Genomic DNA, 13124 nt, shown 5'->3' on the forward strand with positions numbered 1-13124 from the left:
GACTCATCACAATTTTATGAAATACATGAAACCGTTCAGCCAGACTTACTCAGCAACACGGAGCGCTACAGGAAACTGCTGCTGCCAGTGACAACAAAACACAAATCTGCTCGGTGTCAAGGGAAGTTAAGCATCAGCTCCTCTTTTTGTTTTATTTTTCATCTTTTCATTCAGTGAAAACTTACTCGAGCTTCCTCTCACAGTCCAAAGAATGCATGTTAGGGGACCTGGCTCTGTGTTAGCTCTGTGTTACAGTGGCAACCTGACCCAGGTGTACCTTGCTTCTTGCTCCTCCACAACTCCATCCATCCATCCATTTTCTTCCACTTATCCGGTGCCGGGTTGTGGGGTAGCAATCTAAGCAGAGAAGCGCAGACCTCTCTTTCCTCAGCCACCTCCTCCAGCTCATCCGGGGGGCACTGAGGTGTTCTAAGGCCAGCCGAGAGATCAACTTGGACACAGAAAGGAAATGGATGCAAGCATTAGACCAATTTTTCCCATAGGCTGTATATAAAGACGGACGTAGCCTTTACGTTGCGGCTTTTGAGCCGGGTCGTAACAGCCGGTATGACATCACCCACTGGTTAACGAGGTCCTGTTACAAAGCATGGAGCTGAACACGTGTGCCAAAATAAACGTCATGTTTTATTTGATGTGACCTGAGACTATCATCAGGAAAGTGTTTAGAGAGGTTGTGGAGACCTCTCTGTGATCTCTGTTTTCCCATAGAGTTCTATACAACTACACAACAAAAGCAGAGGGTGCACACGCTGCTGGCCATCAAAAAGGATACATCTTTAGGGCACTTTGACATTGGCTTCCTTTTATTGGTACTTGTACTTTGCATGTACTCGACTCACCCCTGAAAAAAGCTCTGTAAAAACTTTCTATCAGAGCCCAGTCTTTCATGCTGCACCCAGATGGTGGGAATTATGAGAGTGTGACACATCAACAACCCTGACTGACAGCGGGGAGGAAATCTGATCACTTTTTTCCTGTGGCACAAACCGCAACTAACCACCAGTGCGGACGATCCAAAACCTAAAGAAAAGAGAGTCAGTAGACAGCATAGTGACAGCTTCCTGTCTTCTGGCTCCAGCTGGACTGAGGATGTCAACAGCCTTCAGCCCAAGTGTGTCATCTGTCAGGAAAAGCTGGTTAAAGTTAATGGGATGCCAGGCAAGCTGGAAACCAAACATCTGTTCTGAGAGATGCTTGGCTTTCTCAGCGTCTCATAAGACCATGAAGGTGAGACATATGCTAGTGGAGTGGTGACACTTTTGCAGAAAGACATTGCAAATGTCACGCTAGATCTTGATCAGCTCAGAGAGGCAGACTGACTTAGACCCGATAAACAAAGGGCCAAGGATTCTTTTTCTTTTCTGTGTGTTTGTTAATTTAGTGCTCTGTGACAGTAATCCACATAAATGCTGTGTCAGCTTCCATTTTCTCACATTTACCATTAGAGAAAATTTGATATAGTTTGGAAACAAAATTTTTGTGATAAACTCCCACAGTTAAAATAGAGTCAGATAGGAGTACAGGTTCTGGCCCTGGGGCAGTATTTTGCTCATGATCTAGATGCAGGAAGTCCAGAAGCATTGAAAGAAGACCATACAAGGAAAGCAGAAAGAACCAAAGACATTTTTTTTTTGTTTTTTTTTGTAAAGTGCTGTGGGCAAGAACATTTTGAAAACTGCTGGATTAGAAGTCCTGAAAATGCACAAATTGTGATATTAAAAGCCTTAGTGGGGACACTGTTGGTCACCTGCTGTTTTGTATGCTACGTAGTGCTTTTACACTCAAGCACTTTTTTTCTAGAAGTGCTTTCGATCCAACATTCAATATCTTGCACTGCAGACTGGAGCAGCTGGGAATCAAACCAGCAACCTTGCAGTTAGCAGATGATCTGCACTACCATCTGAACCGTAGCCACCCCAGGTATGAGCATACTCTGTTTTTGAAGGTAAAGAAACAAATATGAACCTCAGTGTGTTCCTGACTGAGACAAGTTCCTCAGGCTGGGAACCACTGCATAGGTAATGTACTTCTTAAAGGCCATTTCCACTCATAAACATATATATTGCTTGTTGCTTATTTTGGGCTGGACAGTATTGCCTAAAACACCATCAGGATAAACATCTTCATATTGTTCGGTATCAATATTTATAATGATAAATGTCATCATGTTTTTTTGTTCTTGTTAGTTGGATGGGGCTGGCGCTCATCGACTCGTCTGGATCTGTAACGTCTTACTTGCTGCTGTTTATAGGATTTGAGTTTCATTGATGAAAAAGGTTTTATTGTTGCCTTTCTTTCCCAGTTCACTGCCCATTCTGTTTTGATGTTTTTCATATTGTAGAAAGGCCCCAAAAAGGTCATGTGAAGCAATAAAAACTTGTGAATTTGTACGCTCAAAATTCATAAGAACTTTGCTGAATGTTAATTTAATTTTTGCTCTAATTTAATTTATTTTAAATTGCAATAATTATTATTTCTGTTTTATAACTTTTCTCTTGGATGCCTGAGCTTCACCGTGCAGAGATGCAGGCAGAAAGCTCAAAATCTTCCGCTCAAAGTTTCTCTGAGCTCACACATAATCCGACTTTAAGTTGTGAAGCCGTGAGCAGCATTTATGTCACAGCTGGTCTCCAAAATCATTCCTGGTCCAACAGGCAACTTAAACTGGGTTAATGTGTCGTGGAAGCCTTAAGACAGCTTTCTCAAGCACTTGAGATGTTTGAGGCAGAAACTTTACGTGGCATTTTTGATATCGAGGAGAACGAGTTCGAATGTTGTGTTCTAACAGAAAGTATTTATGCTGAGTCATAACTTCAGCTCATCTACTCAGATAAGACTCACGCAGCTCATGCTCCTGATAGCGAAGACACTGCTGACTCAGGTTAAGAGCTAACTGGGAGAGACCTGCTGGAAAAGGCAAGAAATCCTTCACATGACCTGGAACCCTGAAGGCTTCAAATAATGTGAGCGGCAGGGGTCATCGTAAGCATTTCTGACCAGACCACCAAAATAGTTCTGGCACAACCCACCAAGCACCACACATCCGCGGGATTAAGAAAGACGTCTTTTTATGACTAAATCTGGTTGAAAAGTAAAAGGCAAAAAGAAGTCTTGTCAGAAAGCTGAAAATATTCCTTTAAAAAAAAAAAAAAACGCAGCAGACTAAGAAGTAAATGCCAGAGCAGATTATTTTTTCATGAGTTTCTGAGTTTTTAATTGCTTAATCAATGAAATTAATCTTTCTCTAGATCTTTCCCTGACCTGAAAACTTTTTAACCATATCTCGACTTTGTTTGGCAAAGTCAGCAAGTTGTTGCTGTTTGGGATGAGCTGCGTGAACTCAAATGCATGAATGTGTAAATGTGTAAGAGTAAGATTAACATGCAGCCACTTGAAAGGTGTGCCTGAGCCTGAACTCAAGACTTTAATGTTGACTTTCGTGTCATGTTTTAATTTTTTTTAAAGAAGTTTTTGTTGAGTGTGAAATTATTGTTTAAAGCAGAGTATTTTTATTGTATCTTCACTTATGTGTTTGGGGACTGATGAGCACCAGCCCTTATGATCTCAAAGGACACATGGATATAATATAATCATTAATTCATTATTATCTGGTCGCTCTAAAAGCTCCCTGAAAAGCCAAAATCCTGCAGCGAGAGTCCTGACAGGGACTAGAAAGACAGAGACTATTTCTCCCATATTAGCTTCTCTTCTTTGGCTCCCTGTTAAATCCAGAAAAATCTTATATAAACAGGCCCCATCATATCTTAAAGACCTCATTGTACCTTATTATCCTAATAGAGCTCTTGGCTTGTGGTTCCTGGGGTATTTAAAAGTACAATGGGAGGCAGAGCCTTCTGCTTTCTGTAGAACCAGCTCCCAATAGGCCTGCAACAGGCCTAGGCTGCTGGGGGCCTCCCATGATGCACTGAGTGTTTCTTTTTTATTCACCTCTTTTCACTCTTTGTGTTTATACACCACTCTGCATTTAATCATTAGTTATTAATCTCTGGCTCTCTTACACAGTGCGTCTTTTGGCCAGTCTCTCTCCCCTCAGCCCCAACCTGTCGCTGCAGACGGCTGCCCCTCCCTGAGCCTGGTTCTGCTGAAGGTTTCTTCCTGTTAAAAATGAGTTTTCCTTCCCACTGTCACCAAGCGCTTGTTCATAGGGGGTCGTTTCTGTCTGATTGTTGGGGGTTTTTCTGTGTTATTGTAGGGTCTTATGATGTAATGTAAAGCTCCTTGAGGTGACTGTTGTGAACTGGTGCTTTACAAATGAATTGACTATATGAAATAGATGTTTGGATGGATAATAGACTCTTTAACTCAACCCAACTCTATTTACATTTTGTAGCATTTTACACACAACACAGTTGATCCAGACAGATTTACAGTAAACAGAAGGAAATAAACTGAGCGTGTCTGAACTGTCATCTGTAGCATAAAGTTGATAATTAGACAAAACTAAATTTTTAACAAACTAAGAGATGAACATGGAAAGCATTGTTATTATACAGTACTATAATCTCCTGATTATTTTTTGTGTTGTTAAACCTTGTGACGTTCACTTTTTCTACTTTCTTTTGATGCTTGTTTCATGATGTTGATGTTAAATTTCAGCTGAGGACATGGTTGAAGAGAAAGTGGTGATCCAGACCACACACACTCACAGAGCACACGCCACACCCTCAGTCTTCCTCCAGAATCACAATAATGAGCCTGTTTCCAGCACTTACTTTGATGAGCGGGTCCCCATCCCCGAGGAGGACAGTGAGGTAAATCAGACCTGGATTATATGTGAAAACCTGTGTTAATCTTGACTGCAAACCCGGATTTGGTGTTATTACTGGTGCAACCTGTGTTTTCCCGCTCCTGTAGAGGTGGATAAATCTCCGTAAGCTCTGGGCCTTCACTGGGCCGGGGTTTCTGATGAGCATAGCCTACCTGGATCCAGGTAACATCGAGTCTGACCTGCAGTCGGGTGCCAAAGCTGGCTTCAAGGTAACTGAGATCATGCTTGGTTTCTGTTCTGGTCAAAGAAGGTCGGACTGAGATTATTTTTTATTAGCAATGAATCATTTGTCATTAAATAATTTTCAAAGGAGATGTTCCAAGTTTCTAATTTTGTATAAGTTTAATGGCCCAAAATATTTAATTTACATTAAATCAGGGCCAAGAAATGCAACATAATCTCAATAAGCAAGATATTTTCATTTAGTTTTCAAAAACCAGAGACCAGCTGCTGCAGTTTTGAAATCAGAGATGTTTTCTTGTTATTGTTTGATATGAGATTTTAACAGTTTCTGGCCTTGGTCCCAACCAGCTGCCAAGTATGATTTACACTGCTGGAATTGTAGCTAATGTGCTATAACATGCAGTAGATTTAAAAAGTTAATCACTGTGTTTGCAGGCTGTTTATCACCAAGGACATTCAGTCAATAAAATTCATTTCATACTCATCTGGCAACTAAACCAGAGTGATTTTCACATCTTCATCATCAGGCTTTGTGACAGAGTGAGACCTGAGGTTTTTCATTTTTTAAACACATTAAGTTTAAAGTTTCTGAGCTCTAACACGCAGCTGTCGTGTTAGAAATAAACAGCAGCTTAATATTTCAGCTCGTGTATTCACAAGATTTTCTGCAGCGTTACTTCCAGACTTATTTGCAGCACCAGTGGCGTGCTTGATTTTTAATAGTATTCATAAATCTTTATCACTACCTCTGATAATATCTCTGACCGACATAGGTGGCACTCAGTGAATAGATTTTGTGCAGAAGAAGAGTTAAATGACGTGCGAGGCGCCCCTTTTTTATGTGAGCGTGCACAGTGACGCTGTCTTTGTGTGGGGTTTTAGGTTTTGCTAACACAAAGAAAGTCTGGCTATGTTGAACTTGCTTTGCTGCAGACCCTTCTGGACTGTCAGCAGGCCGGTTTAGCACTCAGGCTCAGACTGTGGAGCAATGCTGTTGGAAAATGTGCAGAATGTGGCTTGACATTGTCTTGCTGGAACTTTCACCCAGAACTTCTCTAAACAACAGTGTCAGTAATGGCTCCTGAAGGACAGGTTGGGCCCACTCTACCTGAACTGGCAGGAAATTCATGTTCCACAATACTACAGGTCAAAATTTAACAAAAGTGTTCTTTGCCCTTAAACAGGTGGAAACATGCCTGAACTCAAGAGTCACATCATTTAAACTGAGTGAACATTTACAGGCACTGGTGTAAGAGTGGGCTGAGCCCCGAGCATTAATCCTGACCGTCAGTCCAGAGGTATGCAGGCCTCCTCAGGTTTTTGACCTGCAGCCAATCACTGCAACAAGGCTGCAACACATTCACAGAAAAACAATAAGCCTCACAGTGGCTCAGTAGATGAGGCTAGTTTATGTGTTTAGCACGTTTCAACAAAGACTATGTAAAGTTTGCTGCAGCAGATCTGCAGCTCTCTGGGAGTTTGTTCCAGGTATGTGGAGGGAAAAACCTCAAACCTGCTTCTTCTGTGTTTAGTTTTAACTCTGGAGACTGAAAGCAGACCTGCACCCAGTAACCTCAGGGGTCAAAACGCAGCAGCGGATCAGAAATGCTGGTTTATAAACCAGCATCAGCAGTATGCTGGATTCAAACAGTGAATTAACAATGTGCTAACAAGAAGTAATTTAATTAGTTTAATTCATCTAAAGCAATCAAAATACACTCAAACACCAACAGATTATATTCTGAGTCATAAGGAAATAAATATTATATCCAAAAAGATGAAGCAACTTCTTCCTAATAGGGGAGGCAAAGAGAATGCGATATAAAAATAGAACTCCACTTCCTGTATCGTTTTAGGTTTTCCACCAAAGAAAGAAGGTTTTTATCAAAGGCGGAGGTATGCTACAAAAGGGGAGGTAGATGCAGATGGTAAAGCAGCAGCACAGGACCTTATCAGGTTAATGTGACCACAAAATAACAGTTTCTTTTCACTGAAAAACCACTCACACAATTACTGAAAAGTAGACAAGGCTCTTAAGGTGCAAAGGTTTCAGTTTATTATATGTGCAAATATGTTTCTGTCAGAAGGCCATCTTAAGATAAGATAAATGAGGTCAAGCTGACCTAAGATGCACTTTATTTATCCCAAATGTTGGAAACTTCCTTAGTTATAGCAGCTAAAGCATTAGCAGTAATTACTTTACAAAGTTTGTAGCACACTAAAAATCAGATAAGGGCAGTGTAACAGATATTTACTTTGATTACACATTATGTAGGCTCTATAAATAACTATATCTATAAATAACACGAATAGCTTATTATATAATATTATAGTACGGTATATTTCTAACTAGCCAGGTCATTCTTTTTCTCTTGACAATACTGGGGTCAGCTTGGAAGAAAGGCAGATTTGAAATGTAAATGTGAGGTCAGAGGTCAAATGTGATGTGATATTTGGATGCAAACTATAATGTGATATTTAGAATCCCCATATGCCAGTATCACTTCCTAAATGTTGCCAGTACAAAAAAAGGCAACAGAATTTTTAGCATTGTTTTTAAAGGTAAAAGACATTTTATGAAAGTTTGACCTTATTTGACCTTGAAGAAAAGGTCAGAGGTCCAAAGTAACATCAATCCATCCATTCTCTTCCGTTTATCCTGTTCGGGGGGGGGGGCTATCCCAGCTGTCATAGGGCAAAAGGCAGGGTAGACCCAAGACAGGTCGCCAATTATTATCAGTTTGACCTTCAGCTCAATATATTGACCTTGAAGGAGAGGCCAGAGGTCAAATGTACATATTTTACTATCTATATCAGGGCTCTTCAACTCCAGGCCTCAAGAGCCCCTGTCCTGCAGGTTTTAGATGTGTCCCTGATCCAACACACCTGAATCAAATGGCTGAATTACCTCCTCAGTATGCAGTCAAGTTCTCCAGAGTCCTGCTAATGACTTCTATATTTGACTCAGGTGTGTTGAAGCAGAGACACATCTAAAACCTGCAGGACAGGGGCTCTCGAGGCCTGGAGTTGAAGAGCCCTGATCTATATGTTGACAATACACACCACACTTATTAGAATCGTAGTTTTATAAGTTAGAAGGCTTTTTGCCAATTTTTGACCAATAAATCATGACACTGACCTTGAAGCCCTTGGTGGATGTAAGCCAGATTTTAATGTTAGTTTTAATGGTTAGCATGAACCCACTCTGCACCCCTGCATTAGAATTTATTCAAAACATATAGAATGAAAAGCATGCACAGACACTACCAAAACATGTCTGCTTTGGTGGACGCAATAATAGCTTAATAACACAGAATAGCTCCAAAAAAAAAAAAAGAAAAATAGAATTATTCAAGTAGACGAGAGCTTACTTACTTAGCATACACTTTAAAAAAAGAAAGTAGCTCGATGTGGTTTTGATTTTTGTTAATGTCCTCTTCACTGTTGGTAGCACGAGACGGTAACCTTGTCTAGCTCTCTGCGTGTAATGGCCCCGTCTCCTGACACTCTTGAGACTATGCTGGGAAACACAGCGAGCCTTCCTGTGATGGTGCATGTGCCGTCCTGAAGAAGCTAGACTACCTCTGCAACCTGAATGGGCTACAGGTAGCATCTCATGCTACCAGCAGTGTCAAAGACATTAACAAAAAGCAAAACTAGAGAAAAATAAGTCAGGAGGGACAAGGAGAGAGCTATGGTCTGTGGCCACCACCTGTAAAAACATTCCCTTTTTGAGGGTTGGCTTGTTGCTGCCTCTCCAGTGCACCTGTCATCACTTTGATTTGCACCAAAGCAGGTAAAATGGATTCACAGTGGTTTATGCTTCCTAACTGAAGTTCAACTGACTTGGTGTTGAGCTGTGACGCTCGAGCGTTCCCTTCATTTTTTGAGCAGTATAAAAGGGCTCAATGAAATACAGTGGAGCTATAAAGTGAAATAGCTCAATAAAACACAATAAAACCAAAAATAAAGTAGCATAAAAATGGCTAACTAAATTTAGTAGAAAGCCAGATATACCCATATCCTGTTTGGGGGTTAAGAGTTGGAATCGTATTTGTGAAGGTTAAATCAGAGGTAAGAGTCTGGGGAATAAACTAATGTCAGTGAAGTCACAAAGACAGCCGAACAAATGTGGTTGTGCATGTATGTACGCAGGCAGGCATCGTTGTAGGGCAAAACTCTGAGACCAAAGAAAGACTTTTAGACAGACGATAAGAACCAGTCATTTAAATGACCTCAAATTGAGCACTACACATACTCCAGCAGCACACTCTAACAGACAAAAAGGCATGCAGCTACTTCTTTATTTGCTGGTAGTGAGGTTACATGTTTTGAGCCACTTCCTGGTTTCAGTTTGTTTTTTAGATCTCAGTGCAACTTTGCCATCATGTGTAAATCCTAACACAAACTTGAATTTCTCTTCTCTTCCTTTACCTCTGATAGCAGTGTTGTGCTTTGACTTTGTTTGAGCTCGTAAACTCTGATTAACTGATCAGCTCTCATCCTTTCAGCTCCTCTGGGTGCTGCTGGGTGCCACCATCATCGGCCTGCTGCTGCAGCGGCTGGCGGCTCGGCTGGGCGTGGTCACCGGGATGCACCTGGCTGAAGTCTGCAACCGCCAGTACCACACTGTGAGTTTTTTTTTTTTTTGTTTTTTTTTTGCTGGAAACCTACAGTGTCTGCTTCTGCTTCCTCTGTTCTCACAACAGTTATAAAACACATGCAGGATGAAGCCTGACTGAGAGGCTGTAAGCAGAAGCAGTCTTAGTTTACTGAAACTGCCTCCTTGCATTACAAGCATTGCTGTTACAGTAGCTGTAATCCTTGGATTATGTGCCTCAAAACATTAAATCAAACCAGCGTGAGCCGGTGACAGTTACAAAACAGTGACTGCTTGAATTATTCATGTGGATATATTTTTAAATCCAGCTTATAATATTTGCATCCCTAAAACATGAAGAGAGAAAACAACTGTTACAAATGTCGCTCTGTTTGCTCTTTTTTTTGTCCTTTCGGGCTACACTGCCCACTGTAGGAAGCATTATATAAGCTGCAGGAGGGAAACACATGCAGAGAGCTACATGAATGGACCAGCTTCTTAGTAACTTCACAGTAAATTACTGTGTACACAAATGTATTGGATCTGTTATGTTTCTAATGTCAGTACCAATACGTATTCCACCATTTATTTTATTTAACCTTTAATTAACATGATGGGAAACTCTTGAGAACAAGAATCTCTTTTGCAAGAGTGTCCCCAGCCCCAGATAGGCAGTGTTAACCTAGCAGGTCCCAGAGAAAACCCTTCTGCAAGCACAGGGAGTGCATTCACACAGATACTGCACCCTCCTGCTGTGAAGCAACAGCCGCATTGTTGCCATAGTTTAGTTTTGCAGTATTGAATTGTTGCAACCAGGGGCGCAGTCGCTCCCTGCTGGCCATTAGAAAGAATACAGGTTTAAGGCACGTGGTGGGGCTTTGTTTATGAGTGTTTGTGCTTTTCATTGTGCATAATCTGTCCTCCCATGGTCCGGATAATCATTACCCATCGTGGAGTGAGGACAGCGGAGGCTTCTAGGGCAGCTTACAGTAAGGAAACGCAGGAGAGATCTTTCTCATTCGGCAGCTTCAGATCCTCTGTCCTCTCTTCTTCACGTCTCTCTCACATTTTTGCTGAGGAGCAAAGAAGAAGAGACATGCTTATTTGTCCACGTGCAGAGTGTTGAGACACTCGCGTTGTCCTGATGAGGGAGATGGCAATGAGTAACTGAAACAGCAGAGGGCGAAATGTCCTGACTTTTATTGCCAGGAAATTGCTGGATCCTAAAACGCCAGTAAAAACAGCACCATTCATACTGTTTAGTGCTTTACAGGTGACGGACAAGCCGATAAGACAGTTGAGTTCCCAAACAGTGTGAGACCAATATACACATAAATGAAAAGTAATAGTTGTAGCATAGAGTAGAAATATCCAACAAAAGGTGTCCAGTGTGTTGCATAAACTGAACTTTATGTCAGCTGAGACCTCCATGAATGTCACCTGACTCTGACAGGTGCCGCGCATCATCCTGTGGTTGATGGTGGAGCTGGCGATCATCGGCTCAGACATGCAGGAGGTCATCGGCTGCGCCATCGCTTTCAACCTCCTCTCCTCTGGCAGGTGGTGTAAACAGACTAAGCATCCGTTTAATGGCCACTGGGACTCAGTCGCAGTTTGATAAGTGCCATAAAATCACTTGATTACTTCCTTGACGATGATTATTTCCGCTGTTTGTGTTTATCCACAGGATCCCCTTATGGGGGGGTGTCCTTATCACCATCACTGACACGTTTGTCTTCCTCTTCTTGGACAAGTATGGTAGGTTGTAAAAACCATTTTCAAGCAAAGCATTGGCTCATCAGCAATAAATGAAGCACACTCATTTCTTTCTCTGCAGGCCTGAGAAAGCTGGAGGCCTTTTTTGGTTTCCTCATTTCCATCATGGCCATCACATTTGGATATGAGGTACGAACCTTTGCACATGATTATCTGGAAATTAGATTTTTCTGACTGTCAGTTTGTTTTAACAGCTCAAACTTGGCATTGGCAGTCTTCAGTCAGTCACATGTATGTCAGTGGAAAACAAGTATGCTGAATATTTTTAATGCTCCCTGGAAGTCCCTGGATCCCAGAAGGATGTCTGGATCCGGACTGGTGTGTGATTTTTTTTTTTTTTTTTTTTTTTTTAAAGAATATGAAGACAATGGGCCTCATTCAATAATGTGTGCAAAAATGTTCTTACTTGGTTTTGTTTTTACCACCATGCATATGTCAGTGAATCAGACTCATTCTAAGTCCATGGGCTCCTACTCACTGCATGCAATCTGCATACTTCCACACCCCCATTTCTTTCTATATATAAATACATTTACACTGAGGTGAAGCAGAGAAAGCAGTGACAGTGCTGTAAGAGAGAAGCCTGCACAGCTAAGGCAAAAAAACAGGAGAAAGTCCCACAGAGGAAACTGAAACAACAGTGTCTGAGGAGGAAACTGGGAAAGGTGCAGCTCTTCAAAGAGTTTCCATGGGAGTGACAATGGCTAAAAAAAAAAAGCGAGGTTCGGGATGAAGTAATGGAGGTGAATGTTGTTAAGAATTGTTAAGAATCCTTCCAAAAAAAATGCCCCAAATCAATTCCAAAGGTTAGCTAAGGTTATAATAAAACTGCAGGTCTATGTTTGTGGTTTGGTGTTTGGTGGTGAGTTAGCAGACACGTATTTGAACCTATTCTGGGCTGCTTATCGAGCTTACAGCTCAATTATGGCAGTGGCAAACAGGGCTGTGCAATTTTTAATTGAAATTGCAATTTTTACCAGTCACACTGCACTCACCTCTGGTTGCGAGCTCCGGGTAGTGACTAAAAGAACAAGATTGTGGATAGAAGTAGGCAGAAATGAGCTTTCTCCAAAGGGTAGCTGGCCTCTCTTTTAGAGAGAGAGGTTCAGTCATTCAGGAGGGACTCAGAATAGAGCTGTTACTCCTCCACATTGAAAGGAGCCAGCTGAGGTGGTTTGGGTGTGGATGTGGTATCCAGGCATTTCCTACCTGTAGGAGGCCCTGGGGTAGGCCCAGGACATGCTGCAGAGATTACTGGCCTGGGAACGCGTCAGTGTTCCCCCGGATGAGCTGCAGAGACGGAGGTCTGGGATTCTCTGCTGAGGCTGCTGCACACATGACGCGGCCCTGAACAAGCTGCAAAAAATTAATGGATGGATGAAATTTTGTTTTTCACCAGTTATTAAAACAAGAAAATCGAGATATTGACCAAAATAACTGTGACATTTCCCACTAGCCCATGTCAGAAATGTGTACACCAGACATGGCCCAAATATCACAACATGCCTGACACTTTGATAAGAACATGGAAAAAAACAAGTGAACAAAGGCAATAATCACATAGAGAAGATAGAGGAAGGCAAAGACAACAAGAATCTAGGAACCTTCACAAAAAAGGAACCAAAATCAAATACAAAAAACTGTGACCATGACACATGAGCTTCACTCAAATCCACAAATGCCACATTGGCATTAGTTGGTCACATTATCAAGACTTTTCCTCTAAGCACCTCTTAGCACTATAAATGTATGTCG

The 13124-nt window shown here is 41.6% G+C and overlaps 1 protein-coding gene across 1 annotated transcript in view; it reads left to right on the forward strand.

Moving 5' to 3' along the window:
- The window catches only part of LOC115782949 (natural resistance-associated macrophage protein 2-like), a 32839-nt gene that overhangs the window by 2564 nt on the left and 17151 nt on the right, over positions 1-13124 (forward strand). Inside the window, exons 3-8 of the mRNA XM_030733500.1 lie at positions 4639-4793; positions 4897-5019; positions 9505-9624; positions 11047-11153; positions 11281-11351; positions 11431-11498. Of these exons, the coding sequence (XP_030589360.1) occupies positions 4639-4793; positions 4897-5019; positions 9505-9624; positions 11047-11153; positions 11281-11351; positions 11431-11498 (644 nt within the window). The remainder of the gene's footprint in view (positions 1-4638; positions 4794-4896; positions 5020-9504; positions 9625-11046; positions 11154-11280; positions 11352-11430; positions 11499-13124) is intronic.

This window comes from Archocentrus centrarchus, chromosome 7 (assembly GCF_007364275.1).
Source record: "Archocentrus centrarchus isolate MPI-CPG fArcCen1 chromosome 7, fArcCen1, whole genome shotgun sequence".
Classification (NCBI taxonomy): Eukaryota; Metazoa; Chordata; class Actinopteri; order Cichliformes; family Cichlidae; genus Archocentrus; species Archocentrus centrarchus.